This window comes from Camelus bactrianus, chromosome 27 (genome assembly GCF_048773025.1).
Source record: "Camelus bactrianus isolate YW-2024 breed Bactrian camel chromosome 27, ASM4877302v1, whole genome shotgun sequence".
NCBI lineage: Eukaryota > Metazoa > Chordata > Mammalia > Artiodactyla > Camelidae > Camelus > Camelus bactrianus.
Genome location: NC_133565.1, coordinates 30,854,922 through 30,882,113, shown reverse-complemented (window position 1 = coordinate 30,882,113; position 27,192 = coordinate 30,854,922). Strand labels below are relative to the sequence as shown.

The following is a 27,192-nucleotide window of genomic DNA, read 5'->3' as shown; positions in this document are numbered from 1 at the left end:
CTGCACCGACCACAGAGGGAGGGACGAGACCGCCCAGTACAGCCCGGTGCGGCGGACTGGGGCCCGCGCGTCCCTCCTCTCCGGCGTGAGCGAACCTCCCCCGGGTAGGGGCGCGGAACCCTACGGCGACGGGCTGGGAGGCGCCCGGGACTGGGGGCTGGGGCGGGGGCAGCCCGGGCGCCAGCGCCGCGCCCTGGTCCGGCTCCGAGCGGGCGGGCTGCGCCGGGAGTTTCCGCCGCCTCCGCCGCGCGAGCTCCCGACAGTCCGGCTCCACTCCGCGGGCCGAGCGCCCCACGCCGCCCGCCCCGTCTGCGCGGAGCCTCAGGCCCGCGGGCGGACCAGCCATGGGCGCCCGACCGCGCGGAGCCCGCGTCGCCAGGCTCTTGCCGCTCCGGGCTCCGCCGCTGCTGCTTCTGCTGCTGCTGCCAGGTACGGGCGCGCGGCGAGGGGCGCGGAGGGAGGGCGCCCTGCCCGAGCGGGGACTCGGGGTCCGAGGGGCTGCGCCGGGAGCGCAGCGCGGGGAAGCGGAGAGAAAGGCGCGGTGGCCGGGGACTCGGGCCCCGCGTGGACGGGCTCCGGCCCGGCGGCGTGTTGGGTTGGGGGGGTGCGCGTTTCCACATCGGCTCCCGGGTCCTTGAAAGTCATTTGGGCGCTGCTGGGAGGACCCGCACGGAGGCCCTTCCTTCTCCCGCCCAGGGTTACGGATTCGAGTCCCGGCCCTGCCCGTCGTCCTGCTCCGAGCACTGGGTGCCGGACGGGCGCGCCCAGGCCGCGGGTTCCACTGTCTGCATCCCGCCCACCTCTTCGTTTCGCGAATAGATGGGGAAGCTGAGGCCAGAGAGGGCTAAAGACTTGACCAAGACCACCTGGGGCAGAGGAGAGTCGTTTCAGGGCACCAGCCTCTCCTCCCTGTCCTTGCCTCTCCGCCCTTCTCGTCGGTTGCTTTGAGACCCTTAGCAGCAGTACGCGCCTCCCTGCCTTCTGCTGGGTCCCTAAAGGAACTCATTAGGGTGAAGCTGGCCCTGACCTGCCACTGAAAAGCCTTTCGAGTGGCCTGGGAGGACTGGTAGATTTCAAGGGGCGAGGAATTTGGCAGGACTGCAGGCGACCCCTGCAGCTCGGCGGGTAATTGGTTGGGAGAGCGCTGCTTTTGCCCCCTTGGTGCTGAGACCCCCACTCCCCAGAGCTCTGCGCACTCCGCACGGAGCTCCTGCCTGTGGCCCCTCCTTTATTTCGGGGGAGGTGGGGAGCCAAGATCCTTGGAGAAGTTGCGTTGGACTTCACCAAGGATTCCCGTCACCTGCTCCCCAGATTGTCCCCAGATCTGTAAATGGGAAGCAGCAGACAGCTGACTCAAGATGCCTGGGGTGTGGCTTGTAAACAAAGAGCGTCCCCAAGGGTTTCAGAGAGGGAAGGGTCTTTGATCAGGATGTGAAGATAGCGTCAGCAGGAACCGTGGGTCACATTCTGAGATCATGGGAGCCAGGTAGGCACCTGCTTCTAAGATGGTTGGTACCCAAACCCATACAGGGTCCTGGGTGGGAAGAAGGAGAGCCCCAGTCCTGGGCTGCAGTCTCCCTCTGGCCCTGGTGACCGCTGCCCTGGGAGGGGACCGGTCATCTCTCCATTGTGGAAACAGTGAGGGGCTGTACTTAGGCAGACTGCATTTGCATCACAGCCCTGCCCTGTAGTAACAAAGAAGGTGAGCACAGTCCTTGAGCTCTTACCCTATGCCAGCACTGAGCCAAACACTTCACCCCTAAGAACCTTCTGTGGGAGATTCATGATCATTATTTTTACAGATGAAGAAACTGAGGTTCAGAGAGGTTAAGCCACTTGCCTGCACTCACATAGCCCACAAGCAGTTTGTCAGGATCTGCACCAGATCTATACAAATTCAGAGCCCAGACTTGTAACCATTATGCTTCTCACTGAATGTGTGTGACCTGATGGAATTCCTGTCTCTCTTGGGCCTCAGTTTCCCAGTCTGTAATTAGTCCAAAAGTCTGGAGTTCCAGAGAGTACCCCCAGCAGGTGGCTAGGAGGCTATAGGTGGGTGGTGTCCCTGGTGGGGAAAAGTGACGACTTCCCCCAGGATCTGATGGGGCTACTTCCCTCAGTGGCCAGCGCCTCTGACGCCGAGCATCGTCTGTTCGAGCGGCTGTTCGAAGATTACAATGAGATCATCCGGCCAGTGGCCAATGTATCTGACCCGGTCATTATCCAGTTTGAGGTGTCCATGTCTCAGCTGGTGAAGGTGGTGAGTGCCAGAGCCACAAGCCGTGGCCAGGGGGTATGGAACTTCTGGAAAAGCCTTTCCCAGAACCAGCCTTGTTTTTGTAATTCACCATCTACCTTAATCTCTCTCTCTAGGATGAAGTAAACCAGATCATGGAGACAAACCTGTGGCTCAAGCAAGTAAGTGACCAGAACCTGTGCACTGCTGCCCCCTGGTGGTGACTGCTTTCTTTGCTGTCAGTGAACCAAGGGCCAAAGCCCCCACTTCACTCCTGTGATTGGGGTTCACTGACTGACTGATGTCTCTTCCTGGGCTTGGGGTCACATACATTGCTCTATACCCACCCTCCTTGAAAGGACTGCAGGGCCTAGCCCCTCAAGTCCCAGCTGACAGGCTGCAGCCTGGAAAGAGAGACTTTCTCCATGCTCACACAAAATGAGGCGGACCTGGGCCTAGAGCCCTGGCCCCCAAATCTAGGGTGGTGCGTGAGATACCTCTTGCCCTTCCTCTTGCTAAAAACTCATCCTTAAGTCAGAATCAGATGCTGTTGCTACTGTTGGTCAGGTGGGAGCAAGGGTTCTGAATTCTCTTCAAATTGAGGCCAAAGAAATCGGCTTCCAGGCGTCCTGCCCAGGGAGGCTTTGTCCAGATGTGGACAGATAATCCTTGGCTTGAGGGTGATCGTCCCAGCAGCCCAGCCAATTGAGTGCTCAGCTCCTGCAACCTTCCTCCCCAGGAGGCTGGGAAGTCAGATGGGCGCTGTGCCCACTCGGCGCTCTGTGGCACACGTTCCCTCTGGCCACCGCCTCACCCCTCTCCCCCAGGTGCTCAGAACTCCCAGCCTCTGCACCCAAACACTTCTTGGGCCCTGGTGGGATCACAGCTTCTTCCCCCAAACCCTTCAGAGACCAACCCTGCCTATGCTGGAGGTGGAAGTGGGTTCTGTGCCATCATTAGTGCTCTGCTTTGGGGGCTTAATGGCATTTCTGAGCATTTCAGGGACGTCAGCAGCTAGAGAGTAAGGCAGGGTCCTGGACCTGGCACTGGAATTGTCTGGACAAAGCCCTAGTGGTCCTCACTGAGTGATAAGGGCTGCGCTTGCCCATGGTCATGGAGCAGTGGACCTGGCAGCCAGGAGGCAGCCTGCACACTCAGCCCTGCGCTGTCTCCCTCACTAGCCCCACCATGAGGATCTGCGCCAATGTGGTCTGCATCCTGGAGGTGGCTCTGGGACCTGCAGCAGAGGTGGGGAGGTCACCAAGATGGCTGGTGCCAAGAGAAGTAAAACCGTGCTGGTCCTCCCACTGCCTCTTTCTCCCTCCCTGCTTCTTCCTCCCAGATCTGGAATGACTACAAGCTGAAGTGGAACCCCTCTGACTACGATGGGGCAGAGTTCCTCCACGTCCCCGCACAGAAGATCTGGAAGCCAGACATTGTGCTGTATAACAAGTAAGGTGCTGGGGGGCCCCCACCCTCTCCAGGCTGTCAGCCTGGGCCTGGGTACTTGGCCCACTGCACTTTGTGAAGGCAGCCCTCCTGGGACCTTTTCCAAAAGGGCTTCGTTCATTTGGTTTATTCCGCAGGTTCTTTATCGCAGACCTGGGGTGGACCCTGGTCCTCCTGTCCTCTCCCACAAACTGGAACCTAGGGCGCCCTCTCTGTTTCACTGTTCCCCTCGCTGAGGATGCAATGCCGAGCAGGCCCTCTTTTTTGAGGGGCAGATACCTCCTGGTGATTTTTGTCTGGGGCTCTCGGGACAGAAGAACCCCCCCCTTCCCTTGACTGCCCCCATAGTAGCTAGTCCCACACGTGTCCCGTGCAGGGGCCGCTGACAGTGGCAGTTGGACCCCACACTCTTATCTGGGGTTCACGGGGTGCCGCATACCCTAACTTTGTTGACTTTGTGGGCGGTGTGTTTTTCCTTTTGCTATCTTGCTGCCCTGTTTTTCTGAGGCACGTTGGAGAGATGAAAGAGACATGCCCGGTGACCTTTCTCATATGATGTATACCCGTGCCCCACTCAGCTCGGACTCTTTCCTTCTATTAAAGCGGCTCCCCGCTCACCATCGGCACCCACCTTGCCTTTCATTTTTTTAGTCAGTTCACATGGCTCAGCAACACACTGGCTCAGAAACCTCCCCGCTAGACCATCCCTTGCTGCCAGCCATCTCTTGGCACCCAGAGGAGATAAGATCTTCATTTATTTTTCAGTCATTCATTCAGTCAACTTGGACTTACCAAGTGCCCTCTATGTGGCGGGGCTGTGCCAGACCTCGGTCCCCAGCGAGGTCTCCATCTTCCGTCTCCTGGTGGCAGAGCGAGGCTGCCGACCGTCCCCGGTAGGCAGGTAGGCAGGCAGGCCTCCTGGTCTGAACAGACACAGTGCCCAGGATCCCTGGGAAATAGCAGACATGTGCACCAGCCACCAAGGTAAGCTGATCTCCAGTGTTGGGCCTCTGGGACACACGCACTTGAGGACTCAAGTTCGACTGGTCAAGGCTCTGCCACAAACTGTCTAGAGGGCCCTGAGCAAGCAAGACCTACTCTCTGACCTTCAGTTTCCTCCTCAGAGCAGGGTTGGTCAACATTTTCTGTAAGGGCCAGGTAGCGAGTGTTTTAGGCTTTGTGGGCCTTCTGGTTTCTGTCACAGATACTCAGCCCTGCCCTGGCAGTGCCAGAGCAACCCTAGGCAACGGACCACAAATGAGTATGGCTGGGTGTTACAATAAGAATGCATTTATAGAAACGGGGCAGGCCGGTGGGCCATAGTTTGTCAAGTCCTAGACTAAACCCTGGGCTCTGAAGGTCCATTTTGTTGATTGGGACACCATGAGGAAAGTTGTTCTGAAGGCCCCTGTCTTCCTGGGGTCCTGTCAACCCTCTGCATCGTGCAGGTCAGCCTCCCAGGGCTCCTTGGTGCTGAGCACGATCAAGTCCACTTGGGGCCCTGTGCCCTCACCCCACTGCTCACGCCTTTCCTTTCTTCCTGGAGCCACAGGCCGGGAATCATCATCTTGTGCAGAACTGAGGGCACAGTAGGAGTAAAGGAGGGCTAAGAGCATGTAAACCCCGCGGGGCCCCTTTGGGACGCCCAGCCAACTGGAGTAAAGACAGGGAGAGGATCTGGCATCAAGTCTTCAAGTGCAGGCTGTCCTGCTCGGCAGAAAGACGCACATGGGGGTGGGAGGGCCAGAGGCCAGCGAGGGGACAGGCACGGGACATGTCCCCTTCATGCAGTCCTGTCCAGGAACAACAACGCAGGACATCCCTAAGTGATGAGGTCTGCCACTTTTTTCAGTCCCTTCAGGCAAATGCATCTGAGGGTTGTTCCCTTTGGAAGGACACGAACGCCATCAAATGCGGAACTCCAAGAAATCAACCAGGAGAATCCAGGGAAGTGTTGAGAGTCTGCTCTGCCCTCTTGGATGCGAGACTGCATAGGGTGTTGAGCTGGTCATCAGCAGATCTCCTGTTGCACAAACACGAAGCCGGTTCTCAGAATAATGTATATCTTTGTGTATAAAGAAAGTCAGGGTGCACCTAGCTAAAAGGAAGGAAGATGGAACATGGGGAGAAAACAGGGAAGGATAGGGAAACATTAGGCAAAGGAACCTGTCATGCTGGATTTGGAAGACAAGGAATCCGAAAACACGGTTATTATTCGTTCTAATACAGAGCGGGGAGGAACGGGGAGTGGTGACGGTAGAATCAGGGTGCAGAGACAGGGTCTGGTAACAGACCCATCTCACAGGGCTCAGTGTAATGTGTGTGTTCACACCTGGGCACCTGAGGGAGACAGTAAGGAGGCACCGATGAGGGCCACACCATAGGGACAGCAAGTGGCAAATGTCCCCAAAGGTCGCCTAAAGACCTGGATGGCCACTTTCATTCATTTCTTTTATTTCTTTAATTAAAAGAAAAAAAAATCTCTGGCATTTGGGAGTGTCTCAAGAAATATCAAGTCTGGAGTTACGGGCTGTGCAGTGAACCAGTGGCATACCCCGGGGGTGATGGGTGGGTCAGATTGTGGGGGGCAGGGTCCTGGGCCTCAGGGCCCCCCTTGGTAAGTGGGGCAGTGAAATGGGTGGCCTTTTGCCACCTGTGGAGCTCTCGTACTCTGTGCTTTTACTAATCATCACTTGCCGTTTACCTGCTGGTGGTGTGGGAAGCTGGACTCGATGCCCACATGGTCATGACCTGCGTGCCACACGTCTCTTCCTTGTCTTTGCAGTGCTGTCGGGGACTTCCAGGTGGACGACAAGACCAAAGCTCTGCTCAAGTACACGGGGGAAGTGACCTGGATCCCCCCGGCCATCTTTAAGAGCTCGTGCAAAATTGATGTGACCTACTTTCCGTTTGATTACCAGAACTGCACCATGAAGTTCGGCTCCTGGTCCTACGACAAGGCCAAAATTGACCTGGTCCTGATCGGCAACTCCATGAACCTTAAGGACTACTGGGAGAGTGGCGAGTGGGCCATCATCAAGGCCCCTGGCTACACACATGACATCAAGTACAACTGCTGCGAGGAGATCTACCAGGACATCACGTACTCGCTGTACATCCGGCGCCTGCCCTTGTTCTACACCATCAACCTCATCATCCCCTGCCTGCTCATCTCCTTCCTGACCGTGCTCGTCTTCTACCTGCCCTCCGACTGCGGCGAGAAGGTGACCCTCTGCATCTCAGTCCTCCTCTCCTTGACCGTGTTCCTCCTGGTGATCACTGAGACCATCCCGTCCACCTCGCTGGTCATTCCCCTGATTGGCGAGTACCTCCTGTTTACCATGATTTTTGTAACCTTGTCCATCGTCATCACCGTCTTTGTGCTCAACGTGCACTACAGAACCCCCACCACGCACACAATGCCCACGTGGGTAAAGACCATATTCCTGAACTTGCTTCCCAGGGTCATGTTCATGACCAGGCCGGCAAGCAGCAAGGGTACCACTCGGAAGCCAAGACCCTTCCATAGTGCTGAACTCTCCAACCTGAATTGCTTCAGCCGCACAGAGTCCAAGGGCTGCAAGGAAGGCTACCCCTGCCAGGACGGGAGGTGCAGCTACTGCCACCACCGCAGGGTAAAAATCTCAAATTTCAGTGCCAACCTCACGAGAAGCTCCAGCTCTGAATCTGTCGATGCTGTGCTGTCCCTCTCTGCTCTTTCACCGGAAATCAAAGAAGCTATCCAAAGTGCCAAGTGTATCGCAGAAAACATGAAAGCACAGAATGAAGCCAAAGAGGTAAGAATATGTCTGTTACCACGTTGGTCATTCATTCATTCAGCAAACATTCATCGGTTCCTTGGGGGCAAGGCTCAGGGTGGGATTAAGGAATGCAACTCCAGCATCAGTGGCTTCTGTTCCTCCATATACCAGGTATATATCCTTGTCTCACTCTGTGAGCCTTGTCTTCTCATCTGTAAAATGGGATGGTTAAAGGTGGTGAGTACGTGGTGCCCTGCATTTAGCTACTGGTACAGCAGTAACGCCCAGGCCACTGGGACACCTGATGCCGAGAGAGAGTGGATTAGGAGGGAGGCTGGACAAGGGCATGAGGCCAGATGATCTCCAGTTAGTACTGACCAGCTGAGCTTGTTTCAAACTTTACTAATTGTGTCCCCCCCCCCCCATTTAAGTGTCATTAACATGATACACACCTCTCAAGTGTACAGCTCAGTGAATTTTTACATTATGTGCACACTCATGTAACCATGATCCAGATAAAGATACAGAACATTTCCAGAGCCCCAGAAAGTCCCTCATCCGACCCTTCCCAGTTGGTACCTCCCGTTCTCCTCAGTAACCACTGATCCCGGTTTCTTTTACATTGACTAGTTTGATCTATTCTTGTACTTCATTTCAGTGGAATCACATTGTATAACCTCTTTCATATCTGACTTCTTTCATTCAACAAAATGTCTGAGGTTTATCCTCTTGGTTCATTTTTATTGGTGTGTAATGTTCTCCACTATGACAATATCGCCTTCTGGTCATTCATTCTACAGTTTTTAAACATTTGTTTTATTCCAGTTTGGGGCTTTTATGAATAAACCCACAATATTCTTACACATGTCCTTTGGTAAATATGTACACTCATTTCTCCTGGATATATACCTAGGGGTGGAACTGCTGGATCATTGGAGAGACGTGTTTTTCACTTTAGTGGATACTGTAAGGTTTCCAAAGTGTTTGACTTACTGACACGCCACCGCCGCTCCCCCACCCCGGCAGCGTTTGAGGGTTCCGGCTGCTGCACATCCTTGCCACACATAAGAAGTGGCATTTCAGCCCTATTTCAATTAGCACGTCCCTTGTTGAGTAACGATGAGGGGTTTGTTTCACAGGCTGGCCGTTTGGGTGTCTTCTGTGAAATAGCTATTGAAACTCTTGCCCATGTTTTTTTTTAATCGGGTGAACTTCTATTTCCTCCAAAACTTTTATGCTAGAATTAGTGATAGGTATTAATAGGGAAGTTTTACATTTATGTGTTTGGCTACTTCACTCTGTTTACCCCCAAGGTTACCAGAATCACATTCAATAATTTTATAAGAAGCTCTGCTTGAAAATTAATTGGCTCTGCTTTAGGTTGCTTATTAGCAAAGAGCTAATTACCAGATAATTTCAGCTCCTGATGCACTGTAGGTAATTAATGTTGCCAGGGAATGACTGGAGCCCCTTATTCAGCTGTGAATGGCACAGGAAAGTAGACGAGACAGGAGGGAGACAGGAACAGCTGCCCGTTCTCCTCAGCACACCCATCTGAGCAACTGTGAGCCTGTCTTGTGACTGTAAGAATGCAGAACCTCCCGCTGAGCCCAGAAAGTTAGCCAAAAAGTCAGGCTCTCCTTTAAATTCAGTTGAAGCAATTGTTGGACATTAAATGATTACTGAGAATCTCTCATTTATAACACTAATAACTTTTGCAGATATCCTCTACCCTTTCTTTATCCATTTTTATTTTTTTTTATGGTGGGTTTTTTTATGTATTTCTTTTTTAAACTTTTTTTGAGGGGGCAGGTAATTAGGTTTATTTACTTAATTATTAACAGAGGTACTAGGTACCTAGGACCTCGTGCATGCTAAGGTACCACTGAGCAGTACCCGCCCCCTCCCCCGCCATGGTTTGGCATTCTTATGAGCCATTTCATTCTGAGGTTTCTCATCTTTAATTCTGGGGAAATCAGGTTATTTCTGTAAAGGTCTCCTCCTCCCTTCTTTTCTCTTTCCCTGAACTTCTGTTGACAGACCTGGACACTTCTGCTCCCAGCCTCTGCATCTCAGCTTTTCTCTGACATTGCCCCCTTCTTCATTCGTTTCCTGCTGCCCCTGGGAGAGGTCCTTACCCTCCCTGTTTCTTTCCTGGGCTGTACGTTCCCCACAAGTTACCCCAGCTCTTGAGCTCTTTGTTGCCACTGGTCTGTTTTTCACACTTGTATTTCTAGTTGGTTCTTCAGTAACACTGCCTGGTCCTACTTCATGTTCCAATATTTTTCTCTTATCTCTGAGAATATCATGTTTAGTTTAAATCCTTAACGTATCCACTTCGTGAATGTTCTTTCAAGTACCTAAGCTGCTGTGTTGGGAGCCTGTGAGCTCACTTTTTCTGGGGGTGTCAGCCATTCTTGCTGAACAGTGTTTGAGGGAGGGGCCCAAACCTCGGCTCCACGAGACAGAGGATGCACATTGCCACGGACTGGGCTAGACCACCCTTCAGGAGTGCTTCCTCCCCTCCAGGTGACCTTGTCCCTCAGGGGACTTCTCTCAACCTCCCATCTGGCTCTGATCTCCTCCGAGTCCCTCTCACTCACCCGAAGTTGTTCATCTCTGATGTGGGGCAGTCAGTGGGCACCTTCTCTGCCCTGCTCTTCACCTCAGCTGGGCTCAGCTTTGCTCACAGGTTCCCCGCCTGCCTCTCTGCACTGGGAGGGGTAGGCTGGGAAGAGGCCAGTGTTCAGGGAGGAAAAAGCACAACTGCAAAGCTCTCCCCAGTCCTTCCCTCTGCTGAGACACTCACCAGGCCACCCCTGCCCAGCTTCTGAAAGTCTTTAAATCACAGTCCCCTCTGGTTCTTGGGGCATCTCCAGGGCTGGGCTGCGAGAGGGAGCCAGGAGCTTGGGCACATTCACCATTTTGCCTAATACTCATCTACCTGCTAACGTATCACAGGCTCCCAAGTATCCAGAGAATGGCCAATATCACGGTGCCTTAAAGACCCAGAGTTAGACAAAAAAATTAACTTTCACAGCTCCGTTGGCAGCACTGTTCATATATCCATGTGTAAGACGCAACTCCTGTCTTTTGTCACCAAGCTGAACAATGTGAACTGCTGTCAGAGCAAGATTTATCCTTGGGTAATGGGCATTTTTAAAATCAGCATTAATATCCATGGGTATTATTCACTAAGGACCCCGTGCCAGGCACCCTGTTTCATTTAATCCTCGTAACAACTCTGAGGCAGGTGCTGTTCTTACTCCTGTTTTTACAGATGAGGAAATTCAGGCTAAGAGAGGTCACATCATTTACCCAGATTCTCACATCTAAAAAGGAGCAGAGCTGGGATAGTAACAAGCCTCGGTTGTTTTCCGCCCCACTGCCTCCCAGAGCCTTAGGAGATTTAGCCGGTAACAGGTCGGGAGGAATCACAGGGTCTATTGTATATTTGAAGCTTTTACAAACCAAAGTCTTAGGAACTCAAGTAAAGTGACTTGTGGCAAAGAAGGCATTAGAGTTCTAATCCGTTGATTTCTCCGTGTCATCAAGAGGACACATTTACTCAAGCTCATAATGGTGAAATAAAATCCTTGTCTCCCAGCCCCATCTCAGTGCACTTAATTAAATTACTAAATCACATGCTGCCTCTTTTTCCTTATGCGATTATTTCTTCAAAATCGGATGATTCGTGGGTTCTTTTTTTCTCAATTCAATTATGGTTTCCTTACTGTCTGAGTTGTCTAGGAGTATAATTAACATACAATTCTCCTAACTATTTCAGGCCTAATTGAAGCTGTATTATATACAATTAGCCTTGCCCTTTCTTCCATCTTTTACTTCGTTGGGCTGTATTAGCTATTCCAACAAAGGCCCCGAATCCTCCCACAAAGGCCTAAGCCCAGGAACTGGTTCTAACTAACTTTATAAACTGGAATTCCATTTGGGGGAAACAATGGTTTATGTATATATTTAAAAGTTTCTGTAAAACACGTCTTTTGTTAAATTTATACCTAAATATTCATACTATTGTAAACAGAATTTTCTTAATTTCATTTCAGATTATAAGTGTGTAGAAATGCAACTGATTTTTGTATATTGACCTTGTACCCTGCAACCTTGCTGAACTTATTAGCTCTAATAGATTTTTGGGGGCTGTGTGTATGTATTTCATAGGATTTCCTATATACAAGATCATGTTATCTATAGATTAAAGATGGAATTTTTTTTAGAAAAAAGTAAAGCTGATTTAAAATACACTTAATATGATATTTTAGACCTGTTTCCCTAGTGCACAAAGAGAAACTTGAGAATGGTAGATTTCCTCAGATTACATCAATTAGAGGAAAGTTTTCTTGCATATTGGTGGCAGAATGGCTTCTCCTACTGAAACACATAAACATTTAGTATTGAGAATGTGTTCACTCTGCCTTTTCCTTCCTGCTTAATTTGTCCCTCTTTCATTTTTGTTTTTGCTTTTCAGATTCAAGACGACTGGAAGTATGTTGCCATGGTGATCGATCGTATTTTCCTGTGGGTTTTCATCCTGGTGTGCATTTTAGGGACAGCAGGGTTGTTTCTGCAGCCCTTGATGGCCAGAGATGATGCATGAGCACTAAACTCCATGTCTGCCTGAGGTTATTTACGTGTGTGTTGGGGCTCAGTCTTTGAAGTTTATTTTTTATCGTGGTAAAATACACTTAGAGCATAAAATATATCACCTTCACCATGTTTAAGTGCACAGTTGAGTGGTATTAAACACATCACACTGTTGTGCAACCTTCACCATCATCCATCCCTGTAACTCTTTTCATCTTGTAAAATTGAAACTCTAGACCCATGAAACTAACTCCCCGTTCTCCACCGCTCCCCCACAACCACCACCATCAGACATTCTGTCTTCATGATTTTGACTGTTCTAAGTACCTCATGTAAGTGGAATCATACAGTATTTGTCTTTCGGACTGGCCTATTTTACTTCACATGTTCTCAAGGTTCATCCATGTTGTAGCAAATTGCAGAACTTCCTTACTTTTTAAGGCTGAATAATATTCCATCGTAAGTATATACATTTTGCTCATCCATTCATCTGTTGTTGGACACCTGGGTTGCTCAGATGTTCTGGCTGTTGTGACTATTGCTACTGCGTACACTCTTCAGTAATCGGATTTCAGTTCTTTTGGATATATATACACCCACAAATGGAATTGCTTGGTTATAAGGCAATTTTATTTTTAACTTTTTAAGGAAGCATCATACTGTTTTCCACCACAGCTGTACCATTTTACATTCCCACCAACAATGCCCAGGATTCCAGTTTCTCCACATCCTCATCAATACCTGTTTTCTGTTTTTTTTGAAAAAAGCAATCCTATTGGTTGTGAAGTGGTAGCTCATTGTAGTTTTGATTTGCATTTCTCTAATGATTTGTGATTTTGAGCATTTTTTCATGTGCTTATCGGCCATTTGTATACCTTCTTTGGAGAAATGTCTGTTCAAGATCTTTGCCCATTTTTTAATCAGGTGTTTTGTTTGTTAAGTTTTAGGAGTTCTGTGTTTATTCTAGATATTAATCCCTTAACAGATATATGATTTGCAAATATTTTCTTCCATTCTGTAGGTTGCCTTTTTACTGTTGATGGTGTCTTTCGATGCACAAAATTTTTTAATTTTTATGAAATCTAACTTGTCTTTTCTTTTTTACCTGTGCTTTTTGTGTCATATCCAAGAAATCGCTGCCAAATCCAGTGTCATAAAGCATTTGTCCTGTTTTCTTCTAAGAGTTTTATTGTTTTAGGTTTTATGTTTAAGCCCTTTTGTAATAGTAACACACTTTATATCATCAAGCTGCTGGCTATGTTTTTGTCATTTCAAGGTTTATTATCCAGTTGTCTTGATTTTTGTAAAGAAAAAAAAAAGATTCATGCAAGAAAAATGTCAAGAGTATTATGGGTAAATGAACATTTAACCAGCCTTTTGGGTAAGGGTAAGAAATGTCAAAATATAATTCTTCTACAGTGAGCAGTAGCATGCTGTGCTGTGGATCATGTAAAAATGGGCTAAATATGAAAACTTTTTCCTTTATTTAGAGGTTGAGACAACTGAAGGGAAAAAACTTGTTGTTCAGAGATGCGAAAACCATTTGGTTCAGTAACACAACAGATCTCCCAATGGTTTTCTTATTTAGCTCATTATCTCGTTTTATACTATTTCAGCAAGACCCCACTACTGTCTTGCTGCACGTGAAGTTACCATGCACTTCTTATTGTTTTAAACTGTTTTTCAACAGTCGAAGGACCATGCCTCTACTGCAGAGGGCATCGATTATTTCATAATTTTGTATTATACTATGAGAAATTATGCCTAGTCGTAACATTCATTGTCAAGGAACCTTTAGAACAGGGTTTCTCAACCTTAGCACTAGTAACACTCTGGGCCGGATCATTCTCTGTTGGTGGCAGGGTTGTGGAGTGGGGGTCTGTCCTGTACATCATAGGCTTTTTAGTAGCACCCTGGCCTCTACCTACAGGACACCAATAACGTATTCCCATCCCTTGCCAATGTGACAACCAAAAGTGTCTCCAAAAATTGTTAAATGTCCCCCTAGGGACAAACTGCCCCTGGTTGAGAACCACTGCTTTAGACAAATTACTAAGGCGAGGGGATCCCATACTCCACTTCTGAATCTGAATAACCACCGGCAAGAGATGATTCAGAGGCCATTTTAGTCTCAGTAGCCTTTGTTTTTCCTATGCAAAAATAAAACTGACAGAATTTCAGCTCACTGTGACCCATGTTTCAATAAGTCAAAAGAAGATTTCTATAAAATTTACATACAACATTTTAAAGTAACAGTAATGGAGATACTGGTAACAGGGATCAGGGAGGTATACATGCTGTAAGAGCCATCCTGCAATTTAAACTCATCAAATAGCATTAAATACCCGCCAATAAAATGCAAATTAGACAGGATCCCCTCTGCCTTCCAGAGAGTGTTGACTTGAACTTGGACTGGTTACTTAGTATAAATAAATAAGGCATTTGTTCTCTCAAGAGCTGGGCGTTCTAAATCAAATGCAAGATTTTTATCAGTATTTTCCTCCTGGACACGCAGTAGCATATCCTTGCCTGTGACACATGACACGGTACTGAATGCGTAGAAATAGGCATCGAAAGGCCCTGGCAACTCTCAGATTCTGGTATTGTAATTGTTGGAATGGAAGAGGTACAAGTGAAGCACTACAGGCATGTAACAGTGTGCTTGTACATAATTAGAATACCATCTTTAAGCTTGGAAGATGGTTTTCTCACAGAACAAGTCAGTAGAATCCACAGATGTGTTCTTACAATGGGATTCACCAAGTTATAGTGGACACTTCTAGAATCAAGGATAAAAAGATGCTACTACAATTAATATAGAAGGTAGTTCTATTAATTGTGGAAAATGTGGACAAGAGGACTGAAGTTAATGTTAAGGATATGCTACTGCGTGTCCATAGGAGTTGTTTATTGTATGATTTCACAATGGAAGGTAAGCTATAAAAATAGTTAATGCAATAACTGTTCAGTTTAAGCATTGAAAGAATAAACCAGCATCATAGTCAATCGTCATCACACAGTGGTCAGCTTGTTCACTATAGCAGCACAATGCTATACTAAAGATCAGCTGTCACCCAGTGAATACAGGACAGAGAATTTTTTAATGTGTACCTTTACCAAATGCAGGAAGTTTGAAATCAGTCTTCAAATGAAACAGGAATTTTCCAGCACAGTCAAAAGATGAGCTTCACTGTTGATTACAAAGAAGAATTATTTTCCAGGATACAAACATCAGATTTTTACTAGTACAGTTTAGATACTATTTTGCTGCTGTTTTTAGAAGGTCAAATGTTATTCAGTCAGTTATTACTTCAGTCATGCAGGGAGATGTTCTAATGGGCAATCTAGTAAGATAAATTGATGTTAGTGGGGAGGGCATAGCTCAAATGGTAGAGCGCATGCTCAGCACGCACGAAGTCCTGGGTTCAATCCCCAGTACCTCCTCTAAAAAATAAATAAATCTAATTACTCCCCCCCAAAAAAACCCACACAAAAACATACCAAAAAATGTTAAAAAAAAAAACCCAAAAACTGATGTTAGAGTGTTAATCTGTTAAAGGTTGCATCAAATGTTAAACACAATTTACATTTTCATAATTTTATAGGTGCCATGGGAGATACGTGCCTTTTAAGTGAATTCTTACTACAACCCTGTAGGAAGTGTCACTTCTTTGCATTTCCAATATGAACTGGCACTATTATATTTGCCCATTTATAGATAACAGGAACAAAAAGCCCAAGAGATCCAACAATTGAAACCAGAAGAAAAGTCCATAGAAATACCCGATCAAGAACCTGGGCTATGAATTTCCAATCGGCAACAACCTGCATCAAAAAAAATAAAACGCATTAAATAGTTAAAAGACATGACACAATTTGTTAATTTACACATCAACTTACAATATAAGTGGCTTATTTTGATAGATTTTTAATAAAGCACTTGGTTATTTTATAGTAAATTTTAAAAAAACTTTTTTATTCTTATTATATGCAGTTACTTCTGTTACTTATTCTGGCCCAGTAGTGTTTACTTATTTTAATTATTAAAGATAATCCAGCCTGAGGTTAATTGCATGACAGAGTAGTTCAGAATACTAAATATTCGATATGTGTTCATCTTCTTCCTCACCTCACCTGCTTTATTTAGTTTTGTTTCTCCTAGGGACCATTTTAATCTAAGCTCATGAGTTCCGATCTGCTGGCTTGGAGCTCATTTCCTCCCCATTTTTGCAGCCTAAGCAGGTCTGAGTGACCTCAAGGGAAAGGGCAGGCTGAGACCAAGCCCTGAGCACCAGGAGCTCCCCTTCTACAAGGCCATGACCTTGACCAAGGGCTTCCCCAGCCCCCCTGTTCTCTGTGAACACACGGGGTCTTCTACAGACACTGTGCCCCAAGTCTCAGAATAATGTAGAATTTAGAGGATGATTAACATCCTACCACTCTGTTTCTGAGTTTTTCCCCCTGAAAATAAACCCCACTTACAGGCCATCATGGAAGCAGCCCTGACCCTTCTACAGAACACTTTGCGGACATTCATTAAATTCCATCTCAATCTCAATCATTACCTACTACCGGTATTTTTCAAGACTCCATTGATAGCTTTATCTTATAAAGTTAATTACAGTTATGCCAAATAGAAACTTTATAATCCACAAGCGTTAAAAGTTTATTAGAAACATATGTCAAATGTTGCGGGGGTGGGGGGGACTGTTATTTTCCCAGAGTCATTCCATTTGCTTACCACACCTGCTAGAAATTTTTTAAAAGATTTAGATATTAGAATCTATATAATTTTTTATGCTAGATACCATTTTATTATTTGTTTGATTTACAATATTGTATTAGTTTCAGGTGTATAGCAGCGATTCAAAATTTTTATAGCTTATAGTCCATTTAAAGTTATTATAAAATATTGGCTATACATTCCCTGTTCTGTACAATATATCCCTCCCTATAGCTTATTTATTTTATACATAGTAGTTTGTACCTCTTAATCCCCTACCCTTATCTGGCCTCCCTCTTCCTTCTCCCCACTGGTAACCAGAGGTTTGTTCTCTATATCTGTGAGAGAATTCACATAATTTTAATGGGACTATTCAAAGCAAAGTCAATTCTGAAAATATTAAACAATAAAGAATAGTGACCAGATTGAAATTTTACATATTTTGAAAAATACCTCCAGTTCAATACAATCACATTAATAAAATGTATTCATGTTCAATTCTTGCATCTTCACTATTAATTAACCTTAAATAAGGAGCCAATGAGTTATTTTTCTATAATAAGGTTTTGAGCAAATTTTTGTTCTTAAGCAAATTAAGTATATTATGAAATACTACACTAAGCTTCCTGTGTACACTTGGATGTATAATACATAATACCTGAGAATACCTTACTGCTTTTAATTCAGTAACATTCTCTTGTAACTGAACAACAAAAAGAAATTATCCTAGAAAAACATCTTGGCTATATTTATAAAGCCTATATTAGGCTCATTATTTAAAAAATAAAATCACTTGAGAAATTATAAAGCAGTTGTGCCTGCCGATTACTGTAAAATTCAGAAACAAAGTTACTGCAGATAAAATTTAAATGGTTCATTCTGTCAGAGCCAAAAAAACAAATGGCAGGATCACTGTGCCTTGGAGTAACAGAGCAGTCAGCCTAACACGAAGTTTTTTTTAATAAGTCATCCAAGATGCTGATGGGGGATATGGAGACGTGAGATCTGTGCACCTGTCCCACCTGCAGAGGTTTTAACTGAAACCAATTCTAGTAGAGATCTTTTACCAAACAGTGTGTCAGCGTTCCTGGCCCTCATCTGTGCTTAGTCCTAAGGGTCATGCTGTTTGCCCAACTCAGAATCAAAACAGATCTGCGTTCGTAACAACAAGCGGACACAGACCTCCCGGATGTCATTCTCCCTCACCACGTGTCTTGTAATGTAGCGAACAGAGTCAAGCGCAGCTTCCAGCGTGTTCCGAGAAGGTTTTGGTCCCCTGCTGCTCTCAGTTTCTTCCTTCTGACTGAAGTACCTATCCACGTGGCTTCTCATGCAAAGCAGTTTCGGAAGCCGGTGAAGAAATATCTTGCGGACCCACGGAGCCATAGCGTTATGCGTGGAGGAAGAACGGTGATGGATGTTGATAGCGAAGACGGTGACCATAATGGACAGTGTCACAAAAATCATGGTAAACACCAGGTACTCTCCAATCAGAGGAATTACTTTTGAAGACGAGGGTATGATCTCTTCGATGACAAGAAGGAAGACGGTCAAAGAGACAAGCACTGAAGTGCAGAGACAAATCTTTTCACCCTCGTTTGAAGGCAGATAGAAGACAAGTACGGTTAAGAAGGAGAGCCCGATACAGGGTATGATGAGGAACAAGGTATAAAAGAGAGGCAGGCGCTTGATCACAAACGAGTAAGTGATGTAAGGGTACCAGCAACAGCGGTCTGTCCTGTTTCCCTTGCTTCCCGTTGCGCTCACAATTTCCCATTCTCCATTATCAAAAAAATCTCTCTTGTCTACATCTTGGTCCTCCAAAATTATATCAACCTGTGATCCATCGTAAGTCCAAGAACCAAATTTCATGGAACAGTTTTGGAGATCGAATGGGAAAAACGTGACATCGATGGTGCAGGAACTTTTGTAGTTTGCCGGCGGAGTCCAGGTGACAGTGCCGTCGTACCTGACCACGGTTTTCGTACTGGCCCCTTCAAAACGCCCATCTGCACTGAAATACACACACTTTACGGTAACAATGCAGGGATTAAACAACCCACGCATGCGTTCTGCAAGCCTAATAAACAAGAAAGCCTATACCATAGTGTGCAATATTTTTTAAAAATTATTACACTTGAGCTATGCCTGCTACACGCAGGGGGCTCTAGTTTAAGGACATCGAATGCTACTGAAACTGAACCCCTACATCCACATCGACTCCAAGGCTGACAGAGCTATATTTGACAGAATCTTGAGATTTAAGTGGTTGAAATGGTTTCGCTTTGCACACAAAATGGAATTAGGCTGTTTATAGCAATGGACATGAACAGAGCCAGAAGCTGAAGCCACACTCCTAGATGCCCCACAGTGTTCTTCTGCCTCCGTTACAAATACCGGATGCTTCCTAGCAGACAGGGAAAGAACGTTAGCACCCGGCTGGGCATGCCCTGGGAACAGCCACACCTCTCCAACTCTGCCACCAAGCGGACTCACACACTGGAGGAGCCTAGCAGGAAGCACCACCGCCACCATGACGTATCTTCAAAGTATTGTTCTCGATCTTAAAATTCATGTGACTGTTACACACTACTCTGTAATATATCCGTGTTGTATATAAAAATGTTTTCCCAGTGACTTAGAGTAAAATGATGCTCCAGGAAGCTGCATCATGCTACCTCACAGCTTTGTTCACGGCTTCCATGTTGAGAAGCGTGGAGATAAAGGTTTGAAAAGATTAAAGATATGTTTGCTTAGCATTTGCTCTGTCCTCATGCCAAATGCCTTCTTGCCAATAAAACAAAGTGCTTTAGGGTAAGCAAATTCCCAGAACTGTCCTGGAGTGGTCCTAGAGAAAAACGAAACTGGTATCCAGGAGTACCCTCTCCCCTAAGTTAAAAACCACCCTCAGTGGGTAGCGGGTATAGCTTAGTGGTACAGCACGTGCTTGATGTGCACAAGGCCCTGGGTTCAATCCCCAGTGCCTCCATTAAGGGGAGAAAATGAATAAAAATTTTTAAAAACCATCCTCAAAACACACTATGAATACCTATGAACATGAGTTAATAATTAACCCAACGTTGCTCACTGTGGGAAAATTATGATACAGTCTTTAAGAAAAATTAGAAGGATGCACATTTGAACATAAACTATGACCTTAACTATTTAAAAAAAAAAACATACCAGGTGGAGAGGATATAGTTCACTGATAGAGTGCACTGTTTAGCATGCATAGGGCCTGGGTTCAGTCCCCAGTACCTCCATTAAAAAATAATAATAATAAATAAATAAACCTAATTTATTAAACCTCCCCCAAATACCAAAAATATATAAAAAAAAAATCTGGAAGGAAGTCTGCCAAAAATGTATGCTAGAATATGAGGGTAAATGGGGATGTCAGGCGGCCTCGGTGTGAACCCCCACCACCCACCATCACACGTGAGCTGTGTCATCTTGGACAAGGTATAACTCCCCTTTCTCATCTGTCAGATAGATATAATCATACCTAGTTCACAGCGGTTATCACGGGAGCTGAATGAATAACGCACATAAGGCACTGAGCACGCTGCCAGGCACTGAGTAAGGTCAGTGCACGCGGAAGCTGATGACGGCGGTGGCCTCTAAGTGACAGGATAACAGGTTTCATTGCACCTGCCCCCCAGCTTCCAGCGCATACCTTTCTAGACTTCCCAAATGTTTTATAGATTTTTGAAATCTAAGAACACTTTTATGATCAGAAAACAATACACCGAAAAAGGGAGAGGACCACAGAACCGATCTGCAGGTTTATGAAACAAAAGAACACAAGTAAGTCATGTGACTTTATAGCTAAACAATATTCAAAAAGAAGAAAAAATTACTAGTGTCTAATAGTAACGCAATTGTTTTCTTTTGAAAACCTAAAATGAATACAACTTACTTATCAAACAAAACAATGTCTGGGGTCCAAAGAGAGCCTGAAGGGACACGTATAACTTTTATTCCACCATAGTCATCAGGATTCCATCTTAATTTTACATCGATCCATTCCTTAAAAAGAAAGAAACCTGCCTCAATTTCAAGAAAATTAATAGTCAAAAAACAGTGAAAACTATACTCTCAACATTTTAGACTTAAAATCACCTCTATTGCCAGTAGAGAAAACTCACCTCCACAGCCTTCCTCTGGGCACTGGAGGACAGCCCTGTCCCCTTGTGTGGTGACTCCAGCCATGGTCCCCATGAGACACCAGTGAGGACCAGGGCTGGGTGCGTCCATGGCTCTGCTCAGCACCTCTTCTCCCACCAAATGACCAAGCCCAAGAGCTCAGCCATGGGCACTTAAGGCCCAGGTTCAAGGGACATTCTCTTTTCTAGCTGCATTGTCACTGCCTGGCTGGAAGGGTCCAGGCACAGAGCAGCTGGATTTATTACACATTCCCCATATTGAAACACCTTGTCCAGCCTCCACCCCGTGACAACTCTGTAATCATGTCAAGAATTGCACCCCGAACATTGTAAAATGATTATAAATCAATGAAAAATGTTAAAAAAAAAAAAAAGACTTGTACCCCAAAGAAAGCATATATACCTTTCTGGAGTTTGGGGTTAGGAAACTATTAGCAGGTATTAAAAAATCAGGGTTGCCCTACTGTATAGCACAGGGAACTATATTCAGTATCTTGCAATAGCCTGTAACAAAATAGTACATGAAAAGGAATAAAATCACAAGCTCAATTAAAAAAATGTAAAAAAAAAAATTAAAAATTGAAAAAATAAATTGAAAAAAAAAATCAGGGATAATAAAGAACAAAGGGAAGCACTCAACAGTTGTTGGGGACATACGTATGGCGGCCCAGAAAAAAGTCCTTTCTAGAAAAGGACTAGGAACATAAAAATAAAGCAATACATTCTTGCCTGTCTCCTCACTCAGAATAAGAGCCAAAACCCTCGAGTGGCCAAGGAGCTGCTGCTCATAACCTACGCCAGAAGCAACCACCCGCTGCCTCCTGTTGCTTCCCGGACCCCACCCCCTACACCCCTCCCCAAGGCCCCCTCACCTCTAGCCAGCTGGCCTCCTGGCTGCTCCTTAAACACACCAGGCCCCCTCCAGCCTCAGGACATCTGCCCTTCTGTGTCCCTCTGCCTGGGACACTCCTCCCCCAGATACTCACGTGGCTGGCTCCACCCCCTCCTCCGTCCACCTTCAAGTCTTTGCTCCAATATTACCTCCTCAGTGGCACTTCCCTGCCCGTCCTATAGAGGTACAGTCCCCAACCCTCTCTTCTCCACTTTCCTTCTGTATTTTCCTCCAAGCTTATGCACTTGAAAGGTACTATCCAACTTCCTATTTATTCCCCACCCCCAGGGAATGAAGTCCCCTGAGGGCCTAGACTTCTGTCTGTGTTGTTCACTGCTGTTTCCCTAGGGCCCAGAGCAGTGCCTTGCACACCACAGGCACTCATATAATATTAGCTGAAGGAACACACGACTCCATCTACCTCATCTTTCTGCATCCTGCCAATCCATCCCAAGACCGAACACTCCTATTCCCTTTGTGCCACAAACCCGCTAACAGCAGTGGCACAGCAAACAGCAGGGCGGCCCTTGGGATTTTATACATACCTGTTTCAACCAGACATTTGTCGTCATTAACTGATTTTTCTCATCCTATAAAATAAAAATTTAAATAAGGCTGATTATATCAATTAGAGGAACAATAATTCTTTAAGTAAGAGTTGTCTCATTTCTATATAAACACTCTCCTCTCTCTAGTACCTACACTTGATTCATCAATCTGGTTCTCTAGACAAGCAGCACCTTCTTTTTCCAGCCTAATTTCACATTATTCCTTCCAACATACCCTGTACTTCAGAGAAGCTGCCCTCAAGTACTCCACTGGCTTTTTTAGATTTAACATTAACAGCCTCAGCTACTGCAGCTCCTCGAAACTAAGCCGCAGTCTAAGGGGCGCAGCGTTAGTTTGTGTACTTAGCATTAAGGAAGAAGAAGGTGGACAATGGATTGTGAGCTGTTGTTAATCATGAGACACGTCTGGATTTCAGAAGCGCTACAGTGTGGGGGGGAATGCGCGTGTTATAAGCGGTGAGACCCCGTGTCTGTGTGCATTCTGGAGGGGCTGTGACTTGCTGCTTGCTTCTGCTAAGGCACGAATATGAATCTCTCTTGTGGAGCCGCTGTGTAGAAAGCAACACTGAGGTCAGAGCCTTGAGTGGCAGCTTCGTAACGCCTCTACGGCCTACTTGCCTAGAGAACGGAGGGCCCTTGGTACGTGCCACTCACACCTTCCTGCTGTCATATCTTTGCTTATGCCGGTCCTTCACGGAGTTTTCAAGGCCTAATTAAAGTGGCATCTCTTCCATTAAATTTTACTTAAATATCACAGAGCCAGCTGACCCAGTAAAAGACAGTTATGATTATCAACCACACACAGACCTGGTGCAGGGTACGACGCTCAGGGCACAGAGACCCACAGCAGTATGAGGGACTCCCTACTGGGGAGAGAGGACAGTGTGTAAACAGCTGAGGTGACTGGAGGGTCCCCATTCCCCATCCCACCCCAATAACAGTGAAGGACCCGGGAGAAAGGAGGAGGCCAGAAGGAGGCTCGTGTCTAGGGACAAAGGCAGCTGGTAGGTCCTTACATGGAAGGAACTGGTCCTAGGAAACACAGCATGGCCAGCCCGCTCATGCTGCGTTTTCCAACAAGCAGTTTTCCTTCCTTAAAACACTAGAGCTGGAAAGGGCCTAGAGAATTTACCTACTGTAATCTCTCCATTTTGCAAATATGGAAACTGGGCCAGTGAGGCAACATGCCTGAAAATCACACCACCAAGCAGTGGTAGAACCGATTCTAAGAACTCAAAACCCCTAATTTTTAACCCTATCCCATCAGCTCTAGTGTCCACGCCAGTCATACAGCTTTCAGAGTAACCGCTGATCCCCGTATTAGAATATGCCTTTCAGCCAAGAGATCTAAACAGAGGCATTAATTAGGAAAGTTCTGGTAAACATATTAACTATGACGCTGCACGGTACTAGGTCATCTCTGAGACTATGGACCTTTTCCCCAGAAAAATGTGAACATGTAGATCTTGCTCTCTGGGCTGAGACCTAGTCGACACTCGGTGTGTTCAACAGCAACACAGAACACAACGATCCATAAATTCACAAAGGTGTTGGGATTAGCCTCTCCCTCAGGGGATGCAGCCTAATTTCGGCTCAAGTACCTCTCGAGCATCTACAATGTGGTCAACATAACGGAGGCCGCAACAGAAACAAAACCGAGTAAAGACAAACAGGACAACACTCGGGAGGAAACCAGAAATGAATGTGAACTACGCCTGAGCACAGCGGGTAAGTTTTAGTGGTGATGGTTGCTTTTTTTTTTTTTTTTAACCTGACCATAAAAATCAAAACAAACAAGCCAGCCCTGAGATTTTAAAAAGAGCGAGAACACATAGAAAATAAGACAGGAATCTGAGGAAACGTCAGGGAAGAGCCACTAAACATGACCACAAGGTTAAGGGGGAAAGACCTCAGCAATTAAAATGAACATAAAACCCCTGGGAAGCAAGTCAGCCAACCTTCTAGTCTCAGTGTCTGGGGCCCTTGGCCCCCATCTTCCTTGACTCCAGTCCCCTCCTGCTCTTGGGGTCACTGACCCCACGTCTTCTGGGCTCTTCTCTCAAGAAGCAACGCTTCCCCAACATCTCTGCTTGGCTAACCCTTGCTTCTACCACGTTCTATGAACGTGGCTTCTGCTCTCCCTGATTTAAGAACTCATCAATTCAAAGTTTTCAACAATCACCTCAGGCCAGCAATTCCAACCTGACATCCTTAGCCTCGTCTCTCACCTCTGAGCCCGTCCTGACTTTCCAAGGGCCTCGTGAACTTTTTCTGTTGAATGTATCACAATGACTTCCTATCAAAAGCAAACCCATCACCTTCCCTGTCCCAAGACAACCAATTTTCTCTTTCAAACTGATCACTCTTCTAACCACATAGGCTTCAAAATTAGACCTCTCCCTCTATATTCAGTGCTCAAGTCCCATTCCTTATCTGAGATCTCCTAACTTGCCTCTCAAGCTTCTAGTCTACCTTTCACTCCCCAAAGCCACCTATTTAATTATCGTATTGATCTTGCTAAAAGACTGCTTTTCCCATGTCTGTGACCCATTGGATCTTTCATTCATCCAGCGTTTACTACGTGCCAGATGCCAGGTGAGGCTCCGGGACAGACACAAGGGATAAAGCTCACCCTGCTTTGAGGACGCCATGCCAGGACATGGGTGCCAGTCAGCGTGGTGGGCGCTATATCAAAGGGCAAAGGGCTATGGGGACAAAGGAGAGGCTGTCTGAGTAAGTTTGATGTCAGAGTCTGACAAATGAATTTGGCCTTGAAGGATAAATGGCTTGTGCTGAGAAGGAAAGTTCTGCAAACAGAAGGAATGACAGGAGCAAAGGCACAGTTCCTGCAGACCTCACCTCCTCCACCATCCTGTCAGGCCGTTCCGCGCAGTGGGGCTCCCAGCAGGAACCTTTTGATCTAGACAGCCGAACAAAAGGGCTTAATATCAGTTCCGCACCTCTGATTATAATCTTCCTTGTTAACTGAAGTTCTTTCTTCTCTGCACGCGGATCCTACACTGGGCACAAAGCCAGCTCAAGGGCCACTTCTACCTTGCTTTCTTTGATCACCTCAGTCCTCAAGGTCTGAATTCCCAGATCTGTGATATCACGATTTAATACTGTAGTGTTCCACAGTGACTCCGTTTACATGCTTACAGTCCCAACTAGAAAGAAAGGCTGAGAGCCAGCCCTGCTGATCTTCCTTCCTACATCCCTATTTTTATCTATATTTAAAATCTCCCTGTATTGCCGAGCAAAGGATCAAGCACAGAGTCCACATTCACTGACTTTCTGGGAGCAATTAGGTGACATATAGCAATCAACAGACTTAAAAAATGTATATCCTTTGATTCGCCACTTTTCTTAAGGAAAGGAGAAATGCAGACATTTATGCACAAAATATTCGTCACTGTCATTTATGACAGGAACAATTGGGAACAACATTCTCTTCTGTCAACAGTAGAGAATGTTTAAATAAATTATAAATTACCATAAAGCCATTAAAAATTACATTTAAAGATTATGTAATAACATAAGAAAAGGTTCATCATGTAACAACAGGGGGAAAGCAGGAGTCAAATTATATCTAAATAATATTCTAATTTTGTAACATATAAAAAAGGTCAAGAAATACAACAAAATGTTACCAATGGTCATCTCTGGTGGTAGGATTACAATCAATTTTTATTTTATTTGTATTTTTTGAATTTTCTAAATTCTCTCCAAAAATCACGCATTGCTTCTCTAACCAGCAAATAAAGGCACACTTATAAACGTTACTTACATACACACACATATATATATTCTTGTTGACTATTCTGGGAGCACAGCAGGGAAATAATTATTGATCAACATGATCAGAACAAGAAGAAACTAGTTTAAAAATTAGTGTGAACTTCTTAGTTAAAAACAAAGAATCTCAAAAAAAAAAAAAAAAAGAAAAAAACAGAAAGAATCTCTCGACCATAAGAACAAGTTAAAAAGTTAAATCAAGGGAATTTACTCCCTGCTGATTGTCACAGGGAAAAAACCTCTGAAATGTTTTAAGTGTGACGCTGAAGCAATGAAGCAATGTTGAGGTCCTTTTTGGTCCTAAAAGTCTACAACTCTACTCTTGGAGTTTTTGCTTTTAAAATTTTTGACTTTTTGATCATATTTTTAACACATTTAAGGAGAAACTTCCATAGAAAATGTTTAATATCTTCAAATTTATTTAAAAATAGACCTATTTTAATTACCAAATGAGAGAAAATGCTTTCTAAATGATACCAGATTATATAAGCACACTGCATTCCCAGGTGGCTGGTGTAATCACTTTCCCTGGTGAGTTGCTTGAGGAAAAGGACTTGTGTTCATTCACTTTTGTAACCTCTGTGGCCTGAGGCAGTGCCCGGGCACACAATACACTCTACCCACCCCCAAGTGAAATGGAATATTAATGACACGCATACCTACCACGTCCACTAATTGAGATATTGCAAGGCCAAACTTGATTTTTATTTTGTCATTCAGGTGTTCCACAGGTCGAACCCATCTTTCGTAGTCTTGAAATAAGTCCTTAAACAAACTATCTTCATGTTTTGCAATAAAGGATGGTTCAGCTAATCCTGTATAACAAATTTTTAAAAGTTAGTGGATTGGCTCCTCTCCCACCAGATACCTCTACTTAGATAAAAAAAAAAAGTTTGGCGTTACTAACGTACTAACAAACCAAAGTGTTATTTAAGCTATTATCAAAGGAGATTTTTAAAAGAAATATTAATACAAGTGTCTGCGACCAACAACGCACAC

General features: G+C 45.6%; 2 protein-coding genes and 1 non-coding gene across 3 annotated transcripts; 2 read left to right on the top strand and 1 right to left on the bottom strand.

Moving 5' to 3' along the window:
* The first annotated feature begins 34 nt into the window (after nucleotides 1–34).
* On the top strand, nucleotides 35–15,060 carry CHRNA3 (cholinergic receptor nicotinic alpha 3 subunit). Its single transcript, XM_074353977.1, has 6 exons — nucleotides 35–429; nucleotides 2,121–2,260; nucleotides 2,374–2,418; nucleotides 3,579–3,688; nucleotides 6,471–7,482; nucleotides 11,933–15,060. Exons 1-6 carry the CDS (start codon nucleotides 345–347, stop codon nucleotides 12,059–12,061), a joined length of 1,521 nt encoding a protein of 506 aa, XP_074210078.1. The 5' UTR covers nucleotides 35–344; the 3' UTR covers nucleotides 12,062–15,060.
* A 609-nt stretch (nucleotides 15,061–15,669) lies between these two features.
* On the bottom strand, nucleotides 15,670–26,954 carry CHRNA5 (cholinergic receptor nicotinic alpha 5 subunit). Its single transcript, XM_074353978.1, has 5 exons — nucleotides 26,857–26,954; nucleotides 22,375–22,419; nucleotides 20,691–20,800; nucleotides 17,954–18,785; nucleotides 15,670–15,873 (listed from the first exon to the last, which is right to left on the bottom strand). Exons 2-5 carry the CDS (start codon nucleotides 22,399–22,401, stop codon nucleotides 15,712–15,714), a joined length of 1,131 nt encoding a protein of 376 aa, XP_074210079.1. The 5' UTR covers nucleotides 22,402–22,419; nucleotides 26,857–26,954; the 3' UTR covers nucleotides 15,670–15,711.
* TRNAI-GAU (transfer RNA isoleucine (anticodon GAU)) lies at nucleotides 19,689–19,760 on the top strand. The gene has a single exon. It is a non-coding gene; the product is annotated as a tRNA-Ile (tRNA).
* Nucleotides 26,955–27,192: the final 238 nt, after the last annotated feature.